This window comes from Schistocerca cancellata, chromosome 3 (assembly GCF_023864275.1).
Source record: "Schistocerca cancellata isolate TAMUIC-IGC-003103 chromosome 3, iqSchCanc2.1, whole genome shotgun sequence".
NCBI lineage: Eukaryota > Metazoa > Arthropoda > Insecta > Orthoptera > Acrididae > Schistocerca > Schistocerca cancellata.
In genome coordinates, this window is record NC_064628.1 from 951,689,583 (window position 1) to 951,714,477 (window position 24,895).

The 24,895-nt window shown below is 41.1% G+C and overlaps 1 protein-coding gene across 1 annotated transcript in view; it reads right to left on the bottom strand.

Moving 5' to 3' along the window:
- Positions 1 to 24,895, bottom strand: part of LOC126176014 (F-actin-uncapping protein LRRC16A) — a 573,185-nt gene that overhangs the window by 177,487 nt on the left and 370,803 nt on the right. The window contains exon 16 of the mRNA XM_049923133.1: positions 21,684 to 21,799. Within this exon, the coding sequence (XP_049779090.1) occupies positions 21,684 to 21,799 (116 nt within the window). The remainder of the gene's footprint in view (positions 1 to 21,683; positions 21,800 to 24,895) is intronic.

Consider the following 24,895-nt stretch of genomic DNA (forward strand, 5'->3'; position numbering starts at 1 on the left):
CAATTAAAATTGGTAGGCACTGGTATCAAGCTATAACCACAAGCTTAGAGTGATCACATAAAAAGTTTTAATTGTATATTACACCATTGAGGATGGTTACTAAGTGACCTAAAATCAATTTTGCTGACAATAAAACAACACAATATGGCCAATGCTGATTTTCCTTCCAATTCTACTGGCATTTTGGCATGCTCATTAATTTTTACAGCTAAGTACTTGTTTGTGTGTGTGTGTGTGTGTGTGTGTGTGTGTGTGTGTGTGTGTGTGTGAGAGAGAGAGAGAGAGAGAGAGAGAGAGAGAGAGAGAGAGAGAGAGAGGGAGGGAGGGAGGGAGGGAGAGAGGCATTAACACCGTTATATTATGCAAGCAGATGCACATTTCATGGGATTCAGAAACAGAAGAGACATAACGAAAACTGTATCGATTGCTGCAATGACTGAGGTTACAGTGATTTGTAAATGCTATTATCTCTATCTCTGGTCAGGTGACTACAAGGTTATAAACACAAAATCAAATAGGGGTAATGCAAGAGTAGGTTTAATAATGAATAGGAAAATAGGAATGCGGGTAAGCTACTACAAACAGCATAGTGAATGCATTATTGTGGCCAAGATAGATACGAAGCCCACACCTACTACAGTAGTACAAGTTTATATGCCAACTAGCTCTGCAGATGACGAAGAAATTGAAGAAATGTATGATGAAATAAAAGAAATTATTCAGATAGTGAAGGGAGACGAAAATTTAATAGTCATGGGTGACTGGAATTCGGTAGTAGGAAAAGGGAGAGATGGAAACGTAGTAGGTGAATATGGATTGGGGCTAAGAAACGAAAGAGGAAGCCGCCTGGTAGAATTTTGCACAGAGCACAACTTAATCATAGTTAACACTTGGTTCAAGAATCATAAAAGAAGGGTGTATACTTGGAAGAATCCTGGAGATACTAGAAGGTATCAGATAGATTATATAATGGTAAGACAGAGATTTAGGAACCAGGTTTTAAATTGTAAGACATTTCCAGGGGCAGATGTGGACTCTGACCACAATCTATTGGTTATGACCTCTAGATTAAAACTGAAGAAACTGGAAAAAGGTGGGAATTTAAGGAGATGGGACCTGGATAAACTGAAAGAACCAGAGGTTGTACAGAGTTTCAGGGAGAGCATAAGGGAACAATTGACAGGAATGGGGGAAAGAAATGCAGTAGAAGAAGAATGGGTAACTTTGAGGGATTAAATAGTGAAGGCAGCAGAGGATCAAATAGGTAAAAAGTCGAGGGCTAGTAGAAACCCTTGGGTAACAGAAGAAATATTGAATTTAATTGATGAAAGGAGAAAACATAAAAATGCAGTGAATGAAGCAGGCAAAAAGGAATACAAACGTCTCAAAAATGAGATCGACAGGAAGTGCAAAATGGCTAAGCAGGCATGGCTAGAGGACAAATGTAAGGATGTAGAGGCTTATCTCACTAGGGGTAAGATAGATACTGCCTACAGGAAAATTAAAAGAGACCTTTGGAGAAAAGAGAACTACTTGTATGAATATCAAGAGCTCAGATAGAAACCCAGTTAAAAGCAAAGACGGGAAAGCAGAAAGGTGGAAGGAGTATATAGAGGGACTATACAAGGGCGATGTACTTGAGGGCAATGTTATAGAAAGGGAAGAGGATGTAGATGAAGATGAAATGGGAAATACAATACTGCGTGAAGAGTTTGATAGAGCACTGAAAGACCTAGGTCGAAACAAGGCCCCGGGAGTAGACAACATCCCATTAGAACTACTGACAGCCCTGGGAGAGCCAGTCCTGACAAAACTCTGCCATCTGGTGAGCAAAATGTACGACACAGGCGAAATACCCTCAGACTTAAAGAAGAATATAATAATTCCAATCCCAAATAAAGCAGGTGTTGACAGATGTGAAAATTACCGAACTATCAGGTTAATAACCCACAGCTGCAAAATACTAACGCGAATTCTTTACAGACAAATGGAAAACCTGATAGAAGCCGACCTCGGGGAAGATCAGTTTGGATTCCGTAGAAATGTTGGAACACGTGAGGCAATACTGACCCTACGACTTATCTTAGAAGAAAGAGTAAGGAAAGGCAAACCTACGTTTCTAGCATTTGTAGACTTAGAGAAAGCTTTTGACAATGTTGATTGGAATACTCTCTTTCAAATTCTGAAGGTGGCATCGGTAAAATACAGGGAGCGAAAGGCTATTTACAATTTTTACAGAAAGCAGATGGCGGTTATAAGAGTTGAGGGGTATGAAAGGGAAGCAGTGGTTGGGAAGGGAGTGAGACAGGGTTGTAGCCTATCCCCGATGTTATTCAATCTGAATATTGAGCAAGCAATAAAGGAAACAAAAGAAAAGTTCAGAGTAGGAATTAAAATCCATGGAGAAGAAATAAAAACTTTGAGGTTTGCCGATGACATTGTAATTCTGTCAGAGACAGCAAACGACTTGGAAGAGCAGTTGAACGGAATGGACAGTGTCTTGAAAGGAGGGTATAAAATGAACGTCAACAAAAGCAAAACGAGGATAATGGAATGTAGTCGAATTAAGTCGGGTGATGCTGAGGGAATTAGATTAGGAAATTAGACACTTAAAGTAGTAAAGGAGTTTTGCTATTTGGGGAGCAAAATAACTGATGATGGTAGAAGTAGAGAGGATATAAAATGTAGACTGGCAATGGCATGGAAAGTGTTTCTGCAGAAGAAAAATTTGTTAACATTGAGTGTAGATTTAAGTGTCAGGAAGTCGTTTCTGAAAGTATTTGTATGGAGTGTAGCCTTGTATGGAAGTGAAATGTGGACCATAAATAGTTTGGGCAAGAAGAGAATAGAAGCTTTCGAAATGTGGTGCTACAGAAGAATGATGAAGATTAGATGGGTAGACCACATAACTAATGAGGAGGTATTGAAGAGAATTGGGGAGAAGAGGAGCTTGTGGCACAACTTGACTAGAAGAAGGGATCGGTTGGTAGGACATGTTCTGAGGCATCAAGGGATCACCAATTTAGTATTGGAGGGCAGCGTGGAGGGTAAAAATCATAGAGGGAGACCAAGAGATGACTACACTAAGCAGATTCAGAAGGATGTAGGTTGCAGTAGGTACTGGGAGATGAAGAAGCTTGCACAGGATAGAGTAGCATGGAGAGCTGCATCAAACCAGTCTCAGGACTGAAGACCACAACAACAACATCAACAACAACAACAACAACAACAATTCCCGTTATGACCTAGCTCTGATGGATAAATCACTAACAATGGAGGTAGACAAAAATCTCCAACAACTGAAGAACACTTGTCGTACCATTAGAATTTAACATTGTAGAGTCTCAGTGAGTCAAAATACATCTAACAATGATGCAGATTTTTTTGTGACACTACTGCAGAAGGAAACTGGTGGAAGACGGTAGATGTTAATATAAAACTGAAGAGAAGAGTGGCATGTAGGTACAGTGATGATGGCGTGAGCACTGTTTGCACTTTCACGGTCATGTCATGTCACGGACAAGTGTGAACACTGCCATTTAAATGCTTACAACAATACTTTCAACCATGTCAGTAGATGCAGAGGCTGGGTACAGCCTTGTTGTGTTACTGTATCCTCCTCCAGTCAGTGACTGTGTGTTGTACCACAGGTCATGTCTACTGTTAGTTACTGCTACTTCAATTAAATATGGATGCTTGGTTTCAGACTGGGCCTTGTCGTAAGACACAACACTCAAATTAGCGATGAAGAAATTTGCAAATCAGATTCTGTAAGTAGGAAGACTGTCTTACCAACGATTTCGTAGTAGCAAGATAGCAAAGAACGCAAACAGATTTTCGTAAATGTAACTAACCATCCTGAATGTGTAGTGAAGTCTCAATTTTTTTCAAATCAAGAAAAAGTCTTCACAACAAAACATACGAAGTACAAGAGTTTCTTACGAGCTGTCTTTGTTAACTGCAAAGAAGGGGTCAGCTCACACCATGGGTGAAGTGCTTATTATATCCAAAGAAAAAGTAATAAGTAATCCTTTGTTTGATGAAAAATTTACACAAAAAATAAATGAAAATCCATTATCAAATACACAACTCTGAAGACAAGAATTAATGAAATGTCTGAAAATGTGAAAGGAGCCATCATTACTGCTTCAAAACAAAGTGAATGTTTTCCACTGGAACTTGACAAGAGTAAAGATGTTGCTGGCTATCTAAGTTATTAGCTTTTCGTCACTTTCAGTTGAATGGCAATATTGATGAAGCACTGTTTTTCTGCCTGTCTTTGGTGACAAAAACAACAGGTGAAGAGATTTAAAAGCTATCAACAAATTTATGAAAGAAATTTTAGGCTGGTCAAAGTGTGTAGGTTTGACAGCTGACAGTGCACTTGCTTTGTGCAGAATTCATACTGACTTAGTCACCAAAGTTAGGTCAATTGCTCCCTTGGTTTGGTGGACACACTGCAGTATACATTGAGTGTCTCTTACAGTTAAAGGTGTGGGTGAAAGTCCATAATACTTTCGATGATGCAATAAAAATTGAAAACTTTACTAAAGCAAGGCCTAAAAATTCTCAACTGTTAGGTGTAATGAAATAGGCAATTAACACACACAGCTTCTACTTCACTGTGAAGTTCGGTGACTGTCAAGAAGCAAAGTATTGCCACAGGATCGCCCCAAGTTTCCCCAAGAGAAATTCCCTGATATTTCCCAGATTTCTAGACAAGTTTTGGCATTTTTCCCTGAAAAATTTTAAGATCTTAAGGTTAAGTTAAGACGTAAGTTGACAATCTGTCTTTGCAACTATGGCACAAGGAACAATAGCGCAAACAAGAAAATATCTTTAAAATAATAAAATGAAACAAACTTGCAAGTAAATGGCGTTTCCTGATGAGAGCAAATTTCTTACGTACTAACGTGCCGGAAAGTATTAAACAAATAAAATGTCTATAAAACACCACAATGTACAATGTACTTGCGGTGAGACAGTTGCGATGCCCGAAATCTGTCGCCCGTGGCCTCTGACCTATTGAGGAGCACAATAGTCCTGGGTCCATGGATAAACCATGAAAATCTGCTGCGTTACACCAGGCACAAACAGACCCACCCTGTGGGCAGATCCATGAGTCCCGATCTAGTGGGCAGGGACTTCACATTAGGGGGAACCAAATGGCTTCAGATCTGCAGGCCCAATCCATTGCAGATACCCGCAGAAACGGCCTGCAGTTTTGGGCCATCGCAGAAATCAACTGGTGTGGCCAGCTATTCATGAGCCACAGACAGCATGTTGATGAAATGAGACCAAGGTGGTCAATCCACTAAACAGATAACTTGTTCAAATACTCTGAGAATCCATCATAATAAGGATGATATCAACTCATTGTAAAGATGACTGCTACGCTGCAGATAAGCATGTAGAAAAGACAACCACACTCTCACAACTAAATTTTCAGCCATAGCTTTTGCCAGAAAACAGGAGCACAGACACATCCACACAATCACTCAGACACAACTCATGCACACATGACCACTGTCTCCGGCCACTGTATCTACAGTCTCTGAGAATCAGTTCCAAACAAACCACTCCCCATGCCCCTCTGCCTCTCATTAACAGTTGTAAGGCTAGCGGCAAGAAGTGGTGGCAGCACTAACTGCAAGCTGAGGAGAGCAGTAGGAAGGGGAGAAGCAGTAGTAATGAGGGAGTACAGAAGCGATGAACGTACGTAGCTGCACACAGCCAGTGACGATGCATGGCACCTCAGTAAACAAACCATTTTATCTACTGAGTGAAAAAAGAGATTTTTCCATTTTTTTTTTCTGATTTCCCTGACAGATTTGAAATTCCCTTATTTCCAGAACCTGCGGCAACACTATGTCAAGCTTTTCCGAACTCCACAACAAACTCAGGATTTTTCTTGTGAATGGAGATTGTGACGAGAAACTCTTAAATTCCATCTTATACTGTGTGACCAATGTAGACTAGTTGACATGATTGGTATCTTTGTTGGATATTTTTGGTCCCTCAGTGTTCATAACTCACAAGGGGAGGTTGCCAATCGCAACACGCCGATTTTGCCCAAACTGCCTGTGTAGGAGGAGATGGGTCTTCACATCACGTGCCTAAATATTCTGCCTGAGTGGGCTTTAGGAAAGGAGAAATGCTCTTGAAAGTTTTTCCGATAGCGCTATATACTATAATCAGCGCACTGTTCATTGTTAACAGCATAGCGTAATGGTCAGGCATGTTGCTTACGAAACAGGCAACCCGAGATCAATCCCGGGTGCTTCCTAATTTTTTTTCTGTTTTTTCTCATTGTTATTTTACTTTGTTTCTTCAGATTGTTCAACTATTTACCATAAAATTTAAATATATTCAAGCTCTTGAATCAAATATAAAACAATCATATCGTAAATGACATACAAAAAGGTTAGAAAATAACATATTATTCTCGTTATGTATATGACGCTAACAGACGTTACCCTAGCTGACCACTGGAATCACAAGCGTCACGTCAGCTATCTGACGGTAATGGATTTCTCACCAGTGAGCGTCGCGACTGTATGTATTAGACTGTGCTTCTATTGTCAGTTCGCAATGATTCGTGGAGCTGTGAGTATCGTTAGATTAGATTAGATTAGATTAGATTAGATTAGTACTTGTTCCATACATCATGAATACTACACTTCGTAATGATGTGGAACGTGTCAGGTCACATGGCAACTCAACAAAAAGTGACTGATAATCTCTAAACGTTTGATGAAGATTTCAAAGCAAACTTCACCAGTGTTCTTTCCTACACTTTTTCAATTTATAAAGAAAAAGGGATGATCACTGACAAACCTCCTATGTCCTTCAGTCATACAGTAATATACATAGGTGAAGCAATTGCAGAGGCAGTTATTGACGTTATGAATATGCATTTCATAGAGTACGACGAAGATCTGATACTATGCACAGAGCCCGATGAAGAAAATATTTATGAAGAGGTACGTGGAACATCTCTCTCTCTCTCTCTCTCTCTCTCTCTCTCTCTCTCTCTCTCTCTCTCTCTCTCTCTCTCACACACACACACACACACAAACACACACACACACACACGTTTATCATATGCAGTCTCTTTTTATCTGTCACAGGTGACTTCTTCAAGTACAGATGAGCATTATACTCCTGTATACTCCTGAAGATTCCTCCTCGAGTTCCTCACGTACATCAGCAACATTGGCTGACAAGAAGAAGGTCTTGGAATTTGCTGACGCTTATCCGAAATGGAAATTTGCAACATTGAAGTCTAGATTCCCAATCCTGAAGAAAAGGTATTATCTTAAAATTTGGAGGAAAGAAGTACACCAAGGTGGCACCAGACTTGAATAGTTGTCCTTAATTGACTTGGAAATATGGGAAAAATTTCAAGAGGCACCACACTGCTATGAAGAGGTGACAACTAGAAACCTACAGCAATGGGCAATGACTACTGCATTTCCGTATTTGTCAGAGAATTTTCACTTCCATGCTTCTAATACTTGGCAAAATCCTTCAAGAAAAAATATTTGATAAGGCAGCGAAAAATCACGAAATCCGTCAGCAAAAATGATGTCGCAACTTTGGACGAAACAGTGGCAGCAGCAGAGAAGTTTCATATGCAGATGAGACATTTAATGCCACATTTCAACATCGACTATATTATCAACACCGACCAGATCGGATGCCAGTATGAGTCAATGTACAACAGGTCTCTGGAGGTCAAAGGTGCAAAGACTGTTATGGTGAGGAAACTCAATCTATTGAAGACCACCCACTCTTACACAGTACAGTACAGTTTAGCCGCTTCAGGGAAAGTTTTACCCCTTGTGTTTTTATGTTTGCAAGAGACTGCAAATAAATTAGGTCCTTGGGTTGCCACCAATGTCAAAAAATTAGAAGAGGAGCACGAAAATGTTGTCATTACTTGTTCCATGCCAGAGATACTAACAAAAGAGCTTTATCCAACATTCTTGAAAACAACACTGAAGCCATATATCGCAAACAATAAATTTCTTCTGTTGGTGGATTCTTGGAGCAGCCAAACAGATTCAACATTGTATGATGAGACATTTACGAATGAGCTAGGCATGGCAATGAGTACCACGAGCGTCATTCCACCAAAATGTACACCACTGATTCAATCGTGTGATGTATATTTTTATCGCCAAATCAAAATTCTAATTAAAAGACTATAAAGTACCCCTGAATTGCTCCAACAACAGCGAAAAATATCATCAAGAGAAGATGCAATTAAAATACATTCGATCATGCAGCATTAATTCAGTGCTCCTGTGTTCACCCCTATGATCCAGTACGCTTGGTTAGCATCCAAACTGATATCGGAAAACCTGTCATTTCAAAACTTGAATGAAATGTCATTTTCAATTACGCATGTTTTGGCAAAATGTAGCTACTCAAACAATGCCTTCATAAAATGTGCCTGGTGTGAAACATACAGATGTTTCACATGTTTCTATGATAGATGTCACCATAAAAACTGCAAACCTTCTACTGTGGTAATAAATAAAAAGTAGTGCATGTAATCACAAGAATCTTTGGAACCTTTATTTTCATTAACACTTTTGCCTAATTATAAAAATATACTGCTTAAATGTGTTTAATTTCTATGATAAATAGTTGAACAATTGGAAGAAACGAAGTAAAATAAACATGGGAAAAAAAAAAAAACAGAAAAAAAATCGGGAAGTGCCTGGGATTGATCCCAGGTCGCCTGTTTCGTAAGCAATGTGCTTGACCAACAAGCTACACCATTAACGACGAACAGAGTGCTGAGTAATGTATATAGTGCTACTGGAAAAACTTTTGAGACCGTTTTCTCTTTTCCTAGGGCCCACTCAGGCGAAATATTTAAGGCATGTGATGTGGAGACCCACCTCCTTCTACACACGCAATTTGGGCAAAATTGGCGTGTCCCGATTGGTGACCTCCCCTTGTCAGTTTTGCAAGGACATTCATCAGTTTTTTGCACAAGACAAAGAAGCAATGACAATGAAACTTCTGCGATGGACTGACAATGAAACTTCTGCAATGGACTCAAAAAGTGAAACAAGAGTTCTTTGACATATTTCCAGTCTTACATGATTTTCTGGGAACCAACAAAATCAGAGTTGATACACATCAACAGCTACAACCATAAAGAACATCTCAAATCTTTGACCTCCAGCATCACCAATTTAAAGGTACATATTTTCCCAAATTTTGTGCAAAATTTTTAGGAGGCCGAACTGAAAACACTAGTTTTCTTTAGACAGTAACTTTATCTAAAACAATTAATTTTTGGAAAAAAAAAATTTTTTTAACTAATAATAATTTATTTCAATAACTTGTCTTATACTGTGATTATACATTTTATTCTGCATTCGTATGAATGACAAATCAACTAACTAGAGCAGTATCTAAGCCTTTTCATGTTTCTTTTAGGAACTACTTCCCTAAAATTGAGGGCAAAGTCCAATGGATCAGAAATCCCTTCTGAGTAGGTTACTTAAGAAAATGGAAAAAGTCATGAAGCGAAGAAGACTTGCTAACTGAACTATCATGTGACCAGACTCTAAAATCATTTTTTAAAACACCGCTATTGGTCCAGTTCTGGAAAAGTGTTTGGTAGAATTATCCAGCAATTGTCAAAATTGCACCAAGAGATCAAATGGGCTTTTCAACCACCTATCCTTTTTTTAAAAAAAATAAGTACAGGAATATAATGAATGTACATAGTGATTTGGGGCTAAAACCAACCAGTTTTACTCCAGATTCGATTCTCTTTTGCAGAACAAACTATGTCAAAAATCCCACAAAGCTTCTTTTTTTTAAAACTGATCGCTCAACTTTGAGTTTTCATATAGTTGTGACAGCTAAGACATTTTTTAATTATGTTTGGTAGTGTGTAATTGTGGTTAGTCATGAAGGTGGTTATAGAAAGTTGAATGACGACCTAATAGCTGTCAAGGAGTGGGTAAAAAGTTCTATGTCCAACATGATTTGTTTTTGGTTTAAAAGTTAGTTGGAGGGGGATCATGCAAGAGTGAGGGGAAAGGAATGGTCCGGAATTATTCTGATGCTCATCTCTTGGGATGTTACTCTACTGTGGATACAACAGTAACATAGTCACCAAGGTAAACCACAAGATTAAAAGAAAAAACAATGGAAAATTGTACTGAAATGCAGGAGGATCTGCAATGAATTGACACATGGTGCAGGGAATGGCAATTGAATCTTGATGCAGACAAGTATAATGTGCTGCAAATACACAGAAAGAAAGATCCTTTATCATTTAGCTACAATATAGCAGCTCAGCAACTGGAAGCAGTTAATTCCATAAATTATCTGGGAGTAGGCATTAGGAGTGATCTAAAAGGGAATGACCATATAAAATTAATCGTCAGTAAAGCAGATGCCAGACTGAGATTCAATGGAAGAATCCTAAGGTAATGCAGTCCGAAAACAAAGGAAGTAGGTTACAGTACACTTGTTCGCCCACTGCTTGAATGCTGCTCACCGGTGTGGAATCCGTACCAGATAGGGTTGATAGAAAAGATAGAGAAGATCCAACAGATAGAAGCACGCTTCGTTACAGGATCATTTAGTAATCGTGAAAGCGTTACAGAGATAATAGATAGACTCCAGTGGAAGACGCTGCAAAAGAGATGCTCAGTGGCTCAGTATGGGCTTTTGTTGGAGTTCTGAGAACATACCTTTACCGAGGAGTCAAGCAGTCTATTGATCCCTCCAACACATATCTCGCGAAGAGACCATTAGGATAAAATTAGAGAGATCAGAGTCCACACAGAGGCATACAACTATCTCTCTTTCCACTAGCAATACAAGCCTGGAATGGAAGGGAGAACCGATAGATGTACTCAAGTTACCCTCCGCCACACACCGTCATGTGGCTTGCGGAGTGTAGATGTAGATGTAGATGTAGATGTAGATGTCGACGTTCAACACAAAGCTACAAGCAACAAAATGGATCCAATGCAATCATGCACACTCAATACCGTAACAACCACACGCACTAGTCAAGAAAAACAAGATGGTACACAAGATGGTACACGACAACATACAAATTCTCACGCAAAATTAGCAACATTTTCAAAAATTAAGATATGAACACAGCATACAAAACACATAATTCCATTAAAAATATACTACAAAACTGAGAATAGACATAGATTTATACTAAAATGCAAGTATATATTGATTACAAAGTAAAACTTGTGATAGTAGGTACGTGGGGGCAAGAAAGGTACAAAATTCAATGTCAAGATACAAAGAACACGTGAAAGCAAAGAGTATGGGGCAAACCATTCCACATTTGCAGATTACCACAGGAAGCATAATCACAAGCCAACCTCCAGAGAAGAACACGAAAATAATCAGAATACATTGTAAAAGACACCTTTGACTTTGCAAGAAAATCATCATACATTAGAAAACCAAGAAGAAAAGAAAACACTTTTGAATGACCAAGTATATGTGACAAACAACTCACTATTTACATTATAACAACAGTGGAAATTCCTGGGTGGAACAACACTTACAATAAAGGAAATGCAACCACTTACCTATAGCTCTGTGACATGTGGTAGATATAAACAAGCAACAGAAAACAGTATTCAAACTAGCTCTTTCACATAAAACCACACAGACAACCAAATGCACATAACTGAGGCAAGACCAACTGCTTGTTAGCAATTGTTGAGAGAAGTTACCTCGGCACATGGAGGTGGGGTGGGGGGAGGGGTGTGGTATAAGGAAGGATGCACAACGTGAGCAAGGATTTGCGTGATAGTATGAGACAGGTCTATCAACAGATGACTGAGCATCTCAACAACAAGAAGATAGTAATTCAGAGGATACGGCATATAGGAGGGAGGGAGGGAGGGAGGGAGTGGGAAACTAAGGAACAATGGGGAAGAAGAGAGGGAGAGGTAGGAGTCAGTGCCTGAATTGGGGCAGGGAGAGTGGTACGAGTATGTAGCTGACGAAGTGGAGAGCGAAGGAGTGGTGCTGAAAAGATATAGAATGGAAAAGGTAATGTGAGGCACTGGGAAAAAGGTTAGCAGAGGTTTAGGTAATTGTCTTATTTTGCTTTTTGCTTTGTTTTAGAGTGCAAAAACTACTAAGGTCATAGCACCCATGTCTGAACCTTACAACGCAGAGACAAAAAAGGAGTTAAAAACGACTACATATTAAGCCCAATCGATGGAAGGAAAAGACAGCTACCAACAGGGACTTGGAGAAATCCTCATAAAATATGCCAGAGAGACAACAGGTGTCCTGAACTAAAGATTAAGTGTTCCTTGCCACACTGTTACGATGAATAAAAAGTAAAACATACTGGCATGTTGTTTGCTAAAATGGGCAATAAATCAGACAGTAAATATAAATGAGAATTAAGTGGTTAAAAACAGGGCAGTCTATCAGGAAATGGAGAACCATCAAAGGTTGAGGACAATGAGCAAAAAGTGGTGGGGGATCACCAGTTAACAAACGGCGATGGCTAGAAAGACAGTGGCCAATACACAACATAGGTAAAATGATCTCCTTGCAGCAAGAGGGCCAAGAGGAGGTCGGCCAAGCCGCTTTGAGAGATTTAATTCCCTAGAACTTGTTCCGATGAAGGTAAGACAGGTGGTGACACCAAAGTTACACCACCTGCTGACAGACGGCAACACAGAGACCATTTGAGGGAATGGAAGAACTAGCAGGCCGAGATATGAGGTAGCAGAGAAGAGGGACGCACTCAATACTCGCGATCAAAGGAGTCACTGAAGGAGGAGGCATAGGATGGGTGGCCAAGCATGGCAGACAAACAGTACGCATATCTGCTGAGGAGAAAATCATGGCTGTATGACAGCGTTAGTTCGGCAGCTTCTCCATACACACCCAGCTAGTGTAAAAGACACCACAGGCCAAACAGATGCCATGATGGTGCATTGTATTGAGATGGCATAAGATGGACGGATATGCAGATGAATAACAAAACACCCGTAGCCTAGTGTAGAATGGGCAAGAGACTAGTACAAATGAAGGAGGGTGGTCTGATCTGCTCCCCAGGAAGTACCGCTGAGGCCACATAGAACACTGATGGACCACCTACAGCAGGTGGCCAGGTAAGACACATGGGAAAACCAAGAAAGTTTCCTATCAAGCATGAGCCCCACGAGTTTTGTAGTTTCAATGAATGGAAGAGCAACAGGCTCAAGATGGAACGACAGTGGCAGAAACCCATTGCAAAGGCAGAAATTCATAAAAACAGTTTCATCAGCGAAAAAGAGAAAGCCGTTCTTGACACTCCACAACTAAAGAGGATCAAGACAATGCTGAAGATGCCACTCAAGGTGTAACGCCGGAAATCAAAGGAGACAAATCCATGGAGAACCACAATAGATTGCAAAATCATCAACAAAAAGGCAGCTGGAGATGCACGGCAGGAAACTGGCCATAATAGGGTTAATGGCAATAGCAAAGAGGATGACGCACAGGTTGGAACCCTGAGGCACAGTGTTTTCCTTGATAAAGGTGTCTGACAAGGCAGAATGCCACACAGACTTTGACAACTCGGTCTTTTAAAAATTCCTAAAGAAGAAAATACGGCATGCGGCCTTGGAAGCCTCACATGTAGAGAACATGGAGGATACCGGTTCTTCAGCAGGCATCGTAGACTTTCTCCAAATCGAAAAACGCAACCACAGTCTGGTATATCTACAGAGAACCATTTATGATGTGGTTGGACAAAGTGACGAGATAGACAACTGGAGAACGGCACACAGTAAAGCCACACTGTGCAGTGGTTAGTAAATTCCAAGACTCGAGCCACCATACCAGCCGGGCATGAATCCATCACCTTGGAAACACAGTTGGTGAGAGAAATGGGGCGGTAGCTAGAGAAGGAAGGTGCTTGTCCTTACTGGTCTCGGGTACGGGTATGGCAATGGCTTCACCTAAGCATCTGGGAAACTTGCCCTCTGCCCAGATGTGATTGTATGTGTGAATGAGAAAGTGCTTGCCTGCAAGAGAAAGGTTCTGCAACACCTGAATGTGAAAATTGTCCAGCACTGGGGCAGAGGATCGGGGTGAAGTGCTCCCCCACAGTTAAGGCGGTATTATAGTACTCGTGATTGTGAGAAGACAGTGGTATCACCCAAGCATCCTCCACTCAGTTCCAATGGAGTGGATGGAGCCTGAAATTTTCACAAAATTGCAGCCCAAGGTGTTGGAGATAGCAATAGGGTGCACTATGACATCATCTGCTATGGTCAGGCCAGAAATTGGGGAATGGACCTTGGTCCCAGAGAGCTGTCGGCAGTTGGGCCACATGATGGAAGAGGGAGTGGATCTGTTGAAATAACTAGCAGATGAAATTCAATTAGCCTTTCTGCTATCCCAAAGAACATGATGACACAGTGCAGGCAGCTGTTTATAATGAATGCAGTTCGCCGTCTAAGGAAGATGGTTAAAAACACAGAGAGCATTGCCTTGCACGCAATCACGTCATGCCACACCTCAGTCCACCAAGGGATCAGGACATGGTACAGTAAGGAAAAGTTCGTTGAAGGTTGGCAGGGAGGAGTAAAGCCTTCAGTTGGCCTTAGAAAACTACCATTTGTGCATGCATGTAGGTGGGATGTTGTGTTGTTGTTGTTGTGGTCTTTAGTCCTGAGACTGGTTTGATGCAGCTCTCCATGCTACCCTATCCTGTGCAAGTTTCTTCATCTCCCAGTACTTACTGCAACCCACATCCTTCTGAATCTGCTTAGTGTATTCATCTCTTGGTCTCCCTCTATGATTTTTACCCTCCACGCTGCCCACCCTCCAATGCTAAATTTGTGATCCCTTGATGCCTCAGAACATGCCCTACCAACTGGTCCGTTCTTCTAGTCAAGTTGTGCCACAAACTCCTCTTCTCCCCTATTCTATTCAATACTTCATCATTAGTTATGTGATCTACCCATCTAATCTTCAGCATTCTTCTGTAGTACCACATTTCAAAAGCTTCTATTCTCTTCTTGTCCAAACTATTTATCGTCCACGTTTCACTTCCATACGTGGTTACACTCCATTCAAATACTTTCAGAAACGACTTCCTGACACTTAAATCTATACTCGATGTTAACAAATTTCTCTTCTTCAGAAACGCTTTCCTAGCCATTGCCAGGCTACATTTTATATCTTCTCTACTTCGACCATCATCAGTTATTTTGCTCCCCAAATAGCAAAACTCCTTTACTACTTTAAGTGTCTCATTTCCTAATCTAATTCCCTCAGCATCACCCAACTTAATTCGACTACATTCCATTATCCTCGTTTTGCTTTTGTTGATGTTCATCTTATATCCTCCCTTCAAGACACCATCCATTCCGTTCAACTGCTCTTCCAAGTCCTTTGCTGTCTCTGACAGAATTACAATGTCATCAGCGGACCTCAAAGTTTTTATTTCCTCTCCATGGATTTTAATACCTACTCCGAATTTTTCTTTTGTTTCCTTCATTGCTTGCTCAATATACAGATTGAATAACATCGGGGATAGGCTACAACCCTGTCTCACTCCCTTCCCAACCACTGCTTCCCTTTCATACCCCTCAACTCTTATAACTGCCATCTGGTTTCTGTACAAATTGTAAACAGCCTTTCGCTCCCTGTATTTTACCCCTGCCACCTTTAGAATTTGAAAGAGAGTATTCCAGTCAACATTGTCAAAAGCTTTCTCCAACTCTACAAATGCTAGAAACGTAGGTTTGCCTTTCCTTAATCTTTCTTCTAAGGTAAGTCGTAAGGTCAGTATTGCCTCACATGTTCCAATATTTCTATGGAATCCAAACTGATCTTCCCCGAGGTCGGCTTCTTCTAGTTTTTCCATTCGTCTGTAAAGAATTCGCGTTAGTATTTTACAGCTGTGACTTATTAAACTGATAGTTCGGTAATTTTCACATCTGTCAACACCTGCTTTCTTTGGGATTGGAATAGGTGGGATAAGAGTAAGCAAATGGATAGAACATGGGGTATGGTCGCTCGAGTACTTGTCACATAGGATGGACCACATAATATCACAGGCAAGCTGGGCAGTGCAAAAGGAAAGATGTAAATGGGAATAGGTGTGAGTGGATTCTGAAAGGAACATGGATTCTCCCGGGTGAAGACAAACGAGACTAAATTGACTGACAAGGTCACCCAAGAGGGTAATGCTCAGACAGTTTCTACGAGAACTCCAAAGGGGATGGTGCATTAAAGTTACCAAGCAACAGGAAGGGGTGAAGGAGTTGCCCAATAAGCTGGAGGAGGTCTGCCCTGCTGACACCGAATGACAGTAAACGGTACAAAGGGAAACAGTGAAGTGAGGAAGGAAAATCAGGACAGTTATGGTTTGGAGCCAGGTGTTCATTGAGATGGTTTGACTGTGATCATCATCCCAGATGAGTAGCATGACTTCCCCACGAGATGAAATGCCGTAAATGGGGGGAAGGTCAAAGCAGACTGGAAAAAAATGCGAGAGTACAAAGCAGTTGTGAAGATGCAATTTTGTTTCCTGGAGGCAGAGAACAAGTGGATGCAGTGAGTCCAAGAGCAGCCGTAATTCCTCTTTGTCGGATCTAAGGCCACAAATGTTCCGTTGGAAGAGAGTCACAATGAGGAAAGGGGAGGAGGGAAAAGATTAAGGAGTGTCACCTTTGAGGCTGCCGAGTGCTAGTCTTCCGAGACCCTATACTACAGGGTGCAGAGGCTGGAGAATCCTGCTCCACGAGATCTACAGAGGCGTCAGCATTCTCCCTCTGTCGGTCCGCTAAGTCTGGGCAGAAAAACGGTTGGTCGTGCACACTGGTAACACAGAGGTCGGCCAGGTGAGGCTATCATTTGACGACAATGTTGAAGGGGATCTCCAAGTCAGCGAAGAAGAAGACCGTTTGTCTTTGTTTGATTTCTTGGAGACTTTCTGGTTGGCAGAGGGAGACTCACTTGCTTGTTGGCTGAAGGGACGTAAAAAGTCTACACAGGAGTATTCCTTCCGGCCTGCCGGTTGTGTAGCAGAGGACTTTGCCCCGTGAGGCAAAAGCTTGATGACTTGTTGCACAGCTGGAGGAGGGAGGAAACAGGGATGCTACCATGACACTGAGTGATTATACAATCGCAGTGCTGAATTTGAGGTCGCATGTCTGTGTGGCCACATTCTTCATGGAGCAAGAACAGTACTGTAAGTGCCAGATGGTAGAATGCAAAGTTTCCGACTAACCAACCAGTTGTGAGCAACAGGGTAAAGCACTTTTCCCTTCACCTGGATCTTTTGAACGGCATGCTCATTGAGATATACGGGACACAATCTTGGGAGGAGGCTGCATGGTCGCCACTGCAGTTGATACAGTGAGGAGGTGGAGGGTGAAGAGTCACCCTCGTCAATATCCCTCCCACAGGCCGGGTGTTGACAGAACATTTGAGTGTGATTGTAACAAGACCCTGGTAACAGCGTTTCAGGTTCAGAATGTATGGTAAGACTGTGATAAATTCATAGCCTGCTTTGATCTTTGCTGGAAGCACTACTCTATCAAAAGTGAGAAATAGAGTGCATGTGGGCTCTACGGAGACAAATACTTTTTTCATCACCCGATGGACTGCAATGACATCCTGATCAGAGAGGTAAGTTTGGATTTCTGCCCCAGTCAGACCATCAAGCAGCTTAGTGAAAATAACACCACATGAAGAATTGAGCATCTGAGGGCATCGACATGAACAGGACAGCCATGGAGGAGCAAAGCTGCAAGCAGTTGTGCTTGAGAATCAGAAATAGTCTCCAAAAGCAAAGGGCCATTGCGTAAACGAAAGCAGAATTTGACAGAGCCGGCAATTGCATCAACGCTTTTCTGAATAATTAATGGATTTACCATAGCAAAGACCGACCATCTTCAGTATGTGAAACCATGAGGAACTGTGGTGCAGCTGGGAGGGTCTTTGATGAATCATTAGCCTCATTCCATTTACGTTGACTGTGAAGATGATAATTGGTTCATTGTGAGAAAATCCCCCACTATTGCCAGTGTCTCCGATGGCACACACCTTCCAACTAGAAGGTCCCTCTCAGAGGGGGGTCGGGGCACACCCCTAGGTGGTTGTTCACACTTCAGGTACAACTCCCGAACACCCAACAGAGAGACCAATCGGCAGTTTGGAAAGGCAGCAGCTCAGGCAATCACACCTCCCTGGGCCTGCCCTGTACCAGGGAGTATGTACGAACCCTACCTATTGACACAGGGCTGGGAATTATGCATTATCTAGTCACCTGTTCCACGTCAGACGTATGGGCTGGCCTTCAGGAGCACACAGGGAGAAAGAAGAAAGAGGGGAATCTCAATCACTGAAGCAGAGAAAGGACAGAAGGAGAATGAAGAAAGAAAAAAAGAACGAAAACAATGAAGAGACTGTTCTGACGTTGGCTACCGAAAATGCTGAACATAGTCCCAAAAACATCCCCGACATGTTCCTCGAGGAGGGGGAGAATCATAAGAGAATGTACATGCAGCATGGAAGGGAAAAGATGCTGCAAAGGCTGGTGCCTCATGGTAGCCAAGCACGAACCTGCCAAAGAAAGGCAAGCACCTTGTGTGGGGAGGGGGGTGGGGGTGGGGTTGGGGGGTGGGGGAGTGTTTAGGTAAGGAGAAGTGAGAGACCGCAGGATGTGCTGGAGAGAGGTTTCCTCTTGCGTATTTCAGAGAAATTAGTGCTGGAAGCCAGTATCCAAATGGCTTATGCAGTGAAACAGCTGTTCAAAACATTCGTGTTGTGACGTGCAGCATGTTTGGCAAGTGGATGGTAAATTTTTCAGTTTACTATAATTTGGCAGTGGCTATTCATCCGAAAAGACTGTTGGCTATTTGTCATGCCCACATAGAATGCTGCACAGTAACTGCAACACAGCTGATATATTATACAGCTGCATTCGTAAGTTACCCAGACTTTTATGAGGTAGGAAATGCCTATGACAGCACTGCAGTAGCAGGTGGTGGTGGTGGTGGTGGTGGTGGTGTGTGTGTGTGTGTGTGTGTAACAGGCCTTGTACCTGGGAATGACATATGGCGTGAAAGATTGGGAGGAGGATTGGAAGAGGGATGGACAAGGATATTCTGTGGGTTGGGCAGGCAACAGAACAGTACTTTGGGTGATGTGGGTAGGTATTTGCATACAACATGCCTAATCACAACGAGAATTAGTTGAACCCCTTGTGAGAGATGTGGTCAAGTTTTTCAAGGCTAGGATGATACTGGGTGATCAGAGTAGTTCCAGTTGTTGGCTGGTTAACAGGTTTACTTGTGTCGGATGAGGATATGCTGTGGGAAATCTGTTTATGGATGAGCTGTCAATAAAGGCTTTGCTAAGAATATTACTAAACTTGTACTTCAACAACTCCTGCAGCATCCACAGGTGGTGGGGCAGTAAAGAAGAGACTTTTTGACACGGAACTGGTCACAGTTGTCAAAGTGCAGGTAGCGTCGGTTGTTGGCGCACTTCATACAAACGGTCCTCTGAGAGGTGAAGACCGACATTTGGGAAGGTGGCTCATTGAACTGAGGAGCACACGGTGAAGTGAATTTAGGAATAGATGTTGAGGTTACAGAAGAGAGAGTAAAGGCTGAAAGGTTGTCCTTGCCATGACCACAGATCATGGCATTACCATAGATGGAGCTGAACCAGGCAAGTGGTTTTAGGTGCTGACTGGATAGAAAAGATTCCTCCACAAGGCCCAAAATAACTTGGCACAGGCTTTGCAATAGGAATGTCCATGGCAGTACCACAGATTTATTTATGGATTTGGCCTTCAGAAGTAAAAAAAAAAAAAAAAAAAAAGCTGTCGATCAGGATGTAGTTTGCTAGAAGGATTAGGAAAGACATAATGGATTTCGCACCAGGGAAACATTGAGAAAAGTAGTATTCCATGGGTGTAGGGTATGTTGGTATGTAAAGACGCAGCATGCATTGTGACCAACAAGGAGTCTGGAGGTAAAGGGACAGAAACTGTGGAAGGGAGTAAATGAAATGTACTGTCTTCAACCTAGGATGAGAAGTCATGGAAAACCTGCACTCTCAAGGCACCTCAGCAGTACATGGTACGCCTCCAATCATAGATGGGAGTAACAAGGAAAAAAATATAGAAAAAAAAGATAGTGCAGTAGTACATTCATCACAAATACTAAATCACATGATCCCCCCCCCCCCCCCCCCCCCCACACACACACACACACAGGTTGCCACCATAATTACAAGATTTTGATTAATTCACATTATAATGCAGCTCTGACCTCTGCAAATCACACAATGAAAGTGACTAGTTAGTCATTTTTTAAAGATTCAATTTCACACTCTGCAGTTAACTGCAAAACTAAAAACCTGACATACGCCACTGTGTGAACATCCTGAAACATGCACTGTATGGACTAATCATGAAATGTAGTGTACAGCATGTCACTGATTTGTGTGGGCCTACAATACTGACTGACAATGGTGAAGAGGGCCTATTAATGAATACAGTGGCTTCATATCGTAAAACTAGCCTACATAAAAGAGTGTGAAAGGACTATGACTTATGGAAAATCACTCCAGACAGCTAAAATGGTAGTCTAGAGTACAACAATAAAGAGCAGTGACTATTGGGTAGTGTTGGGTATAACAAAAAGAGAGTAGAAAGACTTCAATGGAAATTGAACATCAAGATGGATACCTAAACAGAACTTTAATTATTTAGAAAATTTGCTGCAATGCTGAGTAGCACTGTAAATGAAAACAGAGATGTGTCTTTTTTTACCCCAGCAAAAATGATCTCAGCCTCAGGAAACAAGATATACACGGGATTCCTTGTGAATGTAAAATGACACATATTACCCAGCCATGTCATACAGTGCAACACTGATTTGATGAACACCAACCAGATAAATCTGTAACAGCAGAGCACTGCCTCAGTACAGGACATTGCAAGATGTATGAGAAAACAAAGATTCTATCATCAGTTTTATCTTTCTGGGGGGATGTGTGATGAAGGAGGCAATATGTAACTGTAAAGTGAATAATGTACAATAAGTACAGCTTGGAATCCTGTGCTAGCTATGATTAAATATAAAGTGAAACAAGAATATTTGACAACAGCTGCACTTTATCCAAACCCACAGCTAAATTTGGCACACGCGTGGTAGGCCGTAGCTCAGTTCCCAGTTGGAGGCTGTGAAAACTTCCATCATCTATCTGCAAGCACCTCAATCACATACATGTGGCTTTCAAATGAGGCCTCCATCACAGACCACAGTAGTATGGAGACCCACAGTTACTAACTGCTAATAGTAAAACACAGTCACCATCAGACTAGAAACAGTATTTGTGGGATACACAGAGTGTCACACAGCAGCAGACCCAAAAACCATAAATTGAACACATCCTCTGACTCCTGAACAGTCACACGTGTTTCAACACTCCAAATTTATTGTCAGTACATACATTAAAACTATAAATTATTTCAGTGCAAAAATTACAGATCACAAAATACAAGATGTCTGACTACACAAAAATTGTAGCTGCAAAAGACATAAACAGAGTTGTAACCAATTGTAGACTTCATATCCTTTAGATACTGTCAATCTACTTTAGAAACAAGAAGAAATGAGAGAGAGTACCTGATGTCTATCATTTGCAAGCACTGATTACTCCCCAATGCATTAATCAAATTGTAGAGATCCGACTTCAGTTTGGAATCTGGTATGCATAATGACTGAAGAACACAATCTTCTTCCTGAAACCAATTTCACTCATAAATGAACAAATAGAAATTTACACATGTATGTAATGAAATATTAGCAAACGAAAGCGTTGGCACGTCGATACACACACAAACAAACAAAAACATACACACAAACCAGCGGTTGCATCGTCAGGAAAGAGGGAAGGAGAGGGAAAGACGAAAGGATGTGGGTTTTAAGGGAGAGGGTAAGGAGTCATTCCAATCCCGGGAGCAGAAAGACTTACCTTAGGGGGGAAAAAGGACGCGTATACACACACACACACACACACACACACACACACACACACATATCCATCCACACAAATACAGACACAAGCAGACAGAGATGTGTCTTTTTTTACCCCAGCAAAAATGATCTCAGCCTCAGGAAACAAGATATACACGGGATTCCTTGTGAATGTAAAATGACACATATTACCCAGCCATGTCATACAGTGCAACACTGATTTGATGAACACCAACCAGATAAATCTGTAACAGCTTGTGTCTGTATATGTGTGGATGGATATGTGTGTGTGTGTGTGTGTGTGTGTGTGTGTGTGTGTGTGTGTGTGTGTGTGTGTGTGCGCGTGCGCGAGTGTATACCCGTCCTTTTTTGCCCCTAAGGTAAGTCTTTCTGCTCGCGGGATTGGAATGACTCCTTACCCTCTCCCTTAAAACCCACATCCTTTCGTCTTTCCCTCTTCTTCCCTCTTTCCTGACGAAGCAACCGCTGGTTGCGAAAGCTATAATTTTGTGTGTATGTATGTGTTTGTTTGTGTGTCTATCGACGTGCCAACGCTTTAGTTTGGTAAGTCTCATCATCTTTGTTTTTAGATATATTTTTCCCATGTGGAATGTTTCCCTCTATTATATTCATATAATGAAATATTAGTATTGATTTCCTTTCATTCAGAAAATACAAATCAGATACTTCTTATTATGTACCCAAAGATCTAATGAGGCCAACATATACCACAGAAAGAATTGTGTAGGAGATAAGATACAAAGGAGAAAAGAGAGGGAACTATGTCTTTGATTATTCAATTACATATAGCAGCCTAACCCAATGACTACATTCCAATCAGAGGAAGAAATATCTTCAAGATACTCTGTGTGTCACGCTACATCATCATTTTTAACTTCTATCCAAATAACTTGCTGGTAACATGGTTATGCTGCATCCAAACCAAAAAGATAAGTACATTTTTAAACACAACCATATGCATTACACAGCTCAACTGTGCTTCCTTTGCTCATCGCTCTATTTGTTGGGACACCACAGCATACACTCCCTCCCTTACACTCTTTCACTGGAAGACTATCCTTTCCTCACATTGATAATATTTTTTTTGTTGCAACGTGACTTACTCCTCTTCGTATATACGTGTTTTCTCGTTTTTACTTCAACCCTTTCTTACAAAACACACTCGTTTTTCTGATACTATTCCATTCTAATACTCTGATTAATTTAATAAGTCACTAACATGAATCCTTTACAGACGAACAGAAAAACTGGTAAAAGCTGTCCTCGGGGATGATCAGGAAGTAAAAGGCTATTTACAATTTGCACAGAAACCAGATGGCAGTTGTAAGAGTCGATTGGCATGAAAGGGAAGCAGTAGTTGAGAAGGGAGTGAGACAGGATTGTAGCCTATAACCAATGTTATTCAATCAGTATATTGAGCAAGCAGCAAAGGAAACAAAAGAAAGTTTTGGAGTAAGAATTAAAGTAAAGAAAGAAGGAATAAAAATCTGATGTTTGCTGATGACATTGTAATTCTATCAGAGACAGCAGTGGACTTGGAAGAGCAATTGAATGGAATGGACAGTGTCCTGAAAGGAGGATTAAGACAAGCATTAACAAAAGCTACACGAGACAAATGGAATGTAATCGAATTAAAGATGTGATGCTGAGGGAATTAGATAATAAAATGAGAAGCAAGAGAAGATTATAAAATGGGAAGCAAAATAACTGATGATAGTCGAAGTAGGGAGCAGATAAAATGTAGACTGGCAATGGCAAGAAAAGTGTTCCTGAAGAAGAGAACTTTGTTAACATCAAGTATACATTTACGTGTCAGGAAGTCCTTTTTGAAAGTATTTGTGTGTAACCATGTGTGGAAGTGAAAAATGGATGATAAACAGTTTAGTCAAGAAGAGAATAGAAGCTTTCAAAATGTGGTACTACAGAAGAATGCTGAAGATTAGATTGGTAGATCATGTAACTAATGAGGAGCTACTGAATAGAATTGAGGAGAAGAGGAATTTGTGGCACAACCTGACTAGAAGAAGGGATTGGTTGGTAGGACACATTCTGAGACGTCAAGTGATCACCAATTTAGGACTGGAGGGGTAAAAATCGCAGAGGGAGACCAAGAGATGAACACATTAAGTAGATTCAGAATTATATGGGTTTCAGTAGTTACTCAGAGGTGAAGAGGCTAGCACAGGATAGAGAAGCATGGAGAGCTGCGTCAAACCAGAGTCTGGGCTGAAGACCACAACAACAGCAACTCCTCTCTTCCCATTTATGGTAAAGTCGAGCAACTAACAATTCAAAGAGAGGCCCAATTGCAGCTCCTCATTTGATTAAGCAAGTAAGAGTTTTCATTCACATTTTTAACTGCTCAATAATCTTTAATTTGCCTCTTTCTTAGTACAAAGAAGAGTCAAATGCAATTTATTTAAAGAAATTCATATTTATGTACCACTATCACCTGTCGATAAAATAAATCTTTATATTCACTACCAGTTTGAATGAAAACAATCATCAGGAAACACATAATTATTACAGGAGCTGCATCCCATCACTTTTCCTGTGATCTCAATAAAATAGAATAATTTAAAACCATTCTGCATTCTGTCACCTAGGGTAAAATCAGTTGTACAATTAAAAAACCTTAGTACACTGTCCATTTCTACATTCCCTGCTATTATGTGGAGGGCAGCAACGAATGCAGAAATGGCTATATGCTGGTCTCTACTTTCTTGTGAATCACTCTAAGCCATTCTGACGCAATCCTCAGTTTCCTTCTGGAAAGGAGACTGCTACTAAAATGACTCTTTGTGTAAATCTTAGGAGATCAGGAAACAGTTCTGATACTT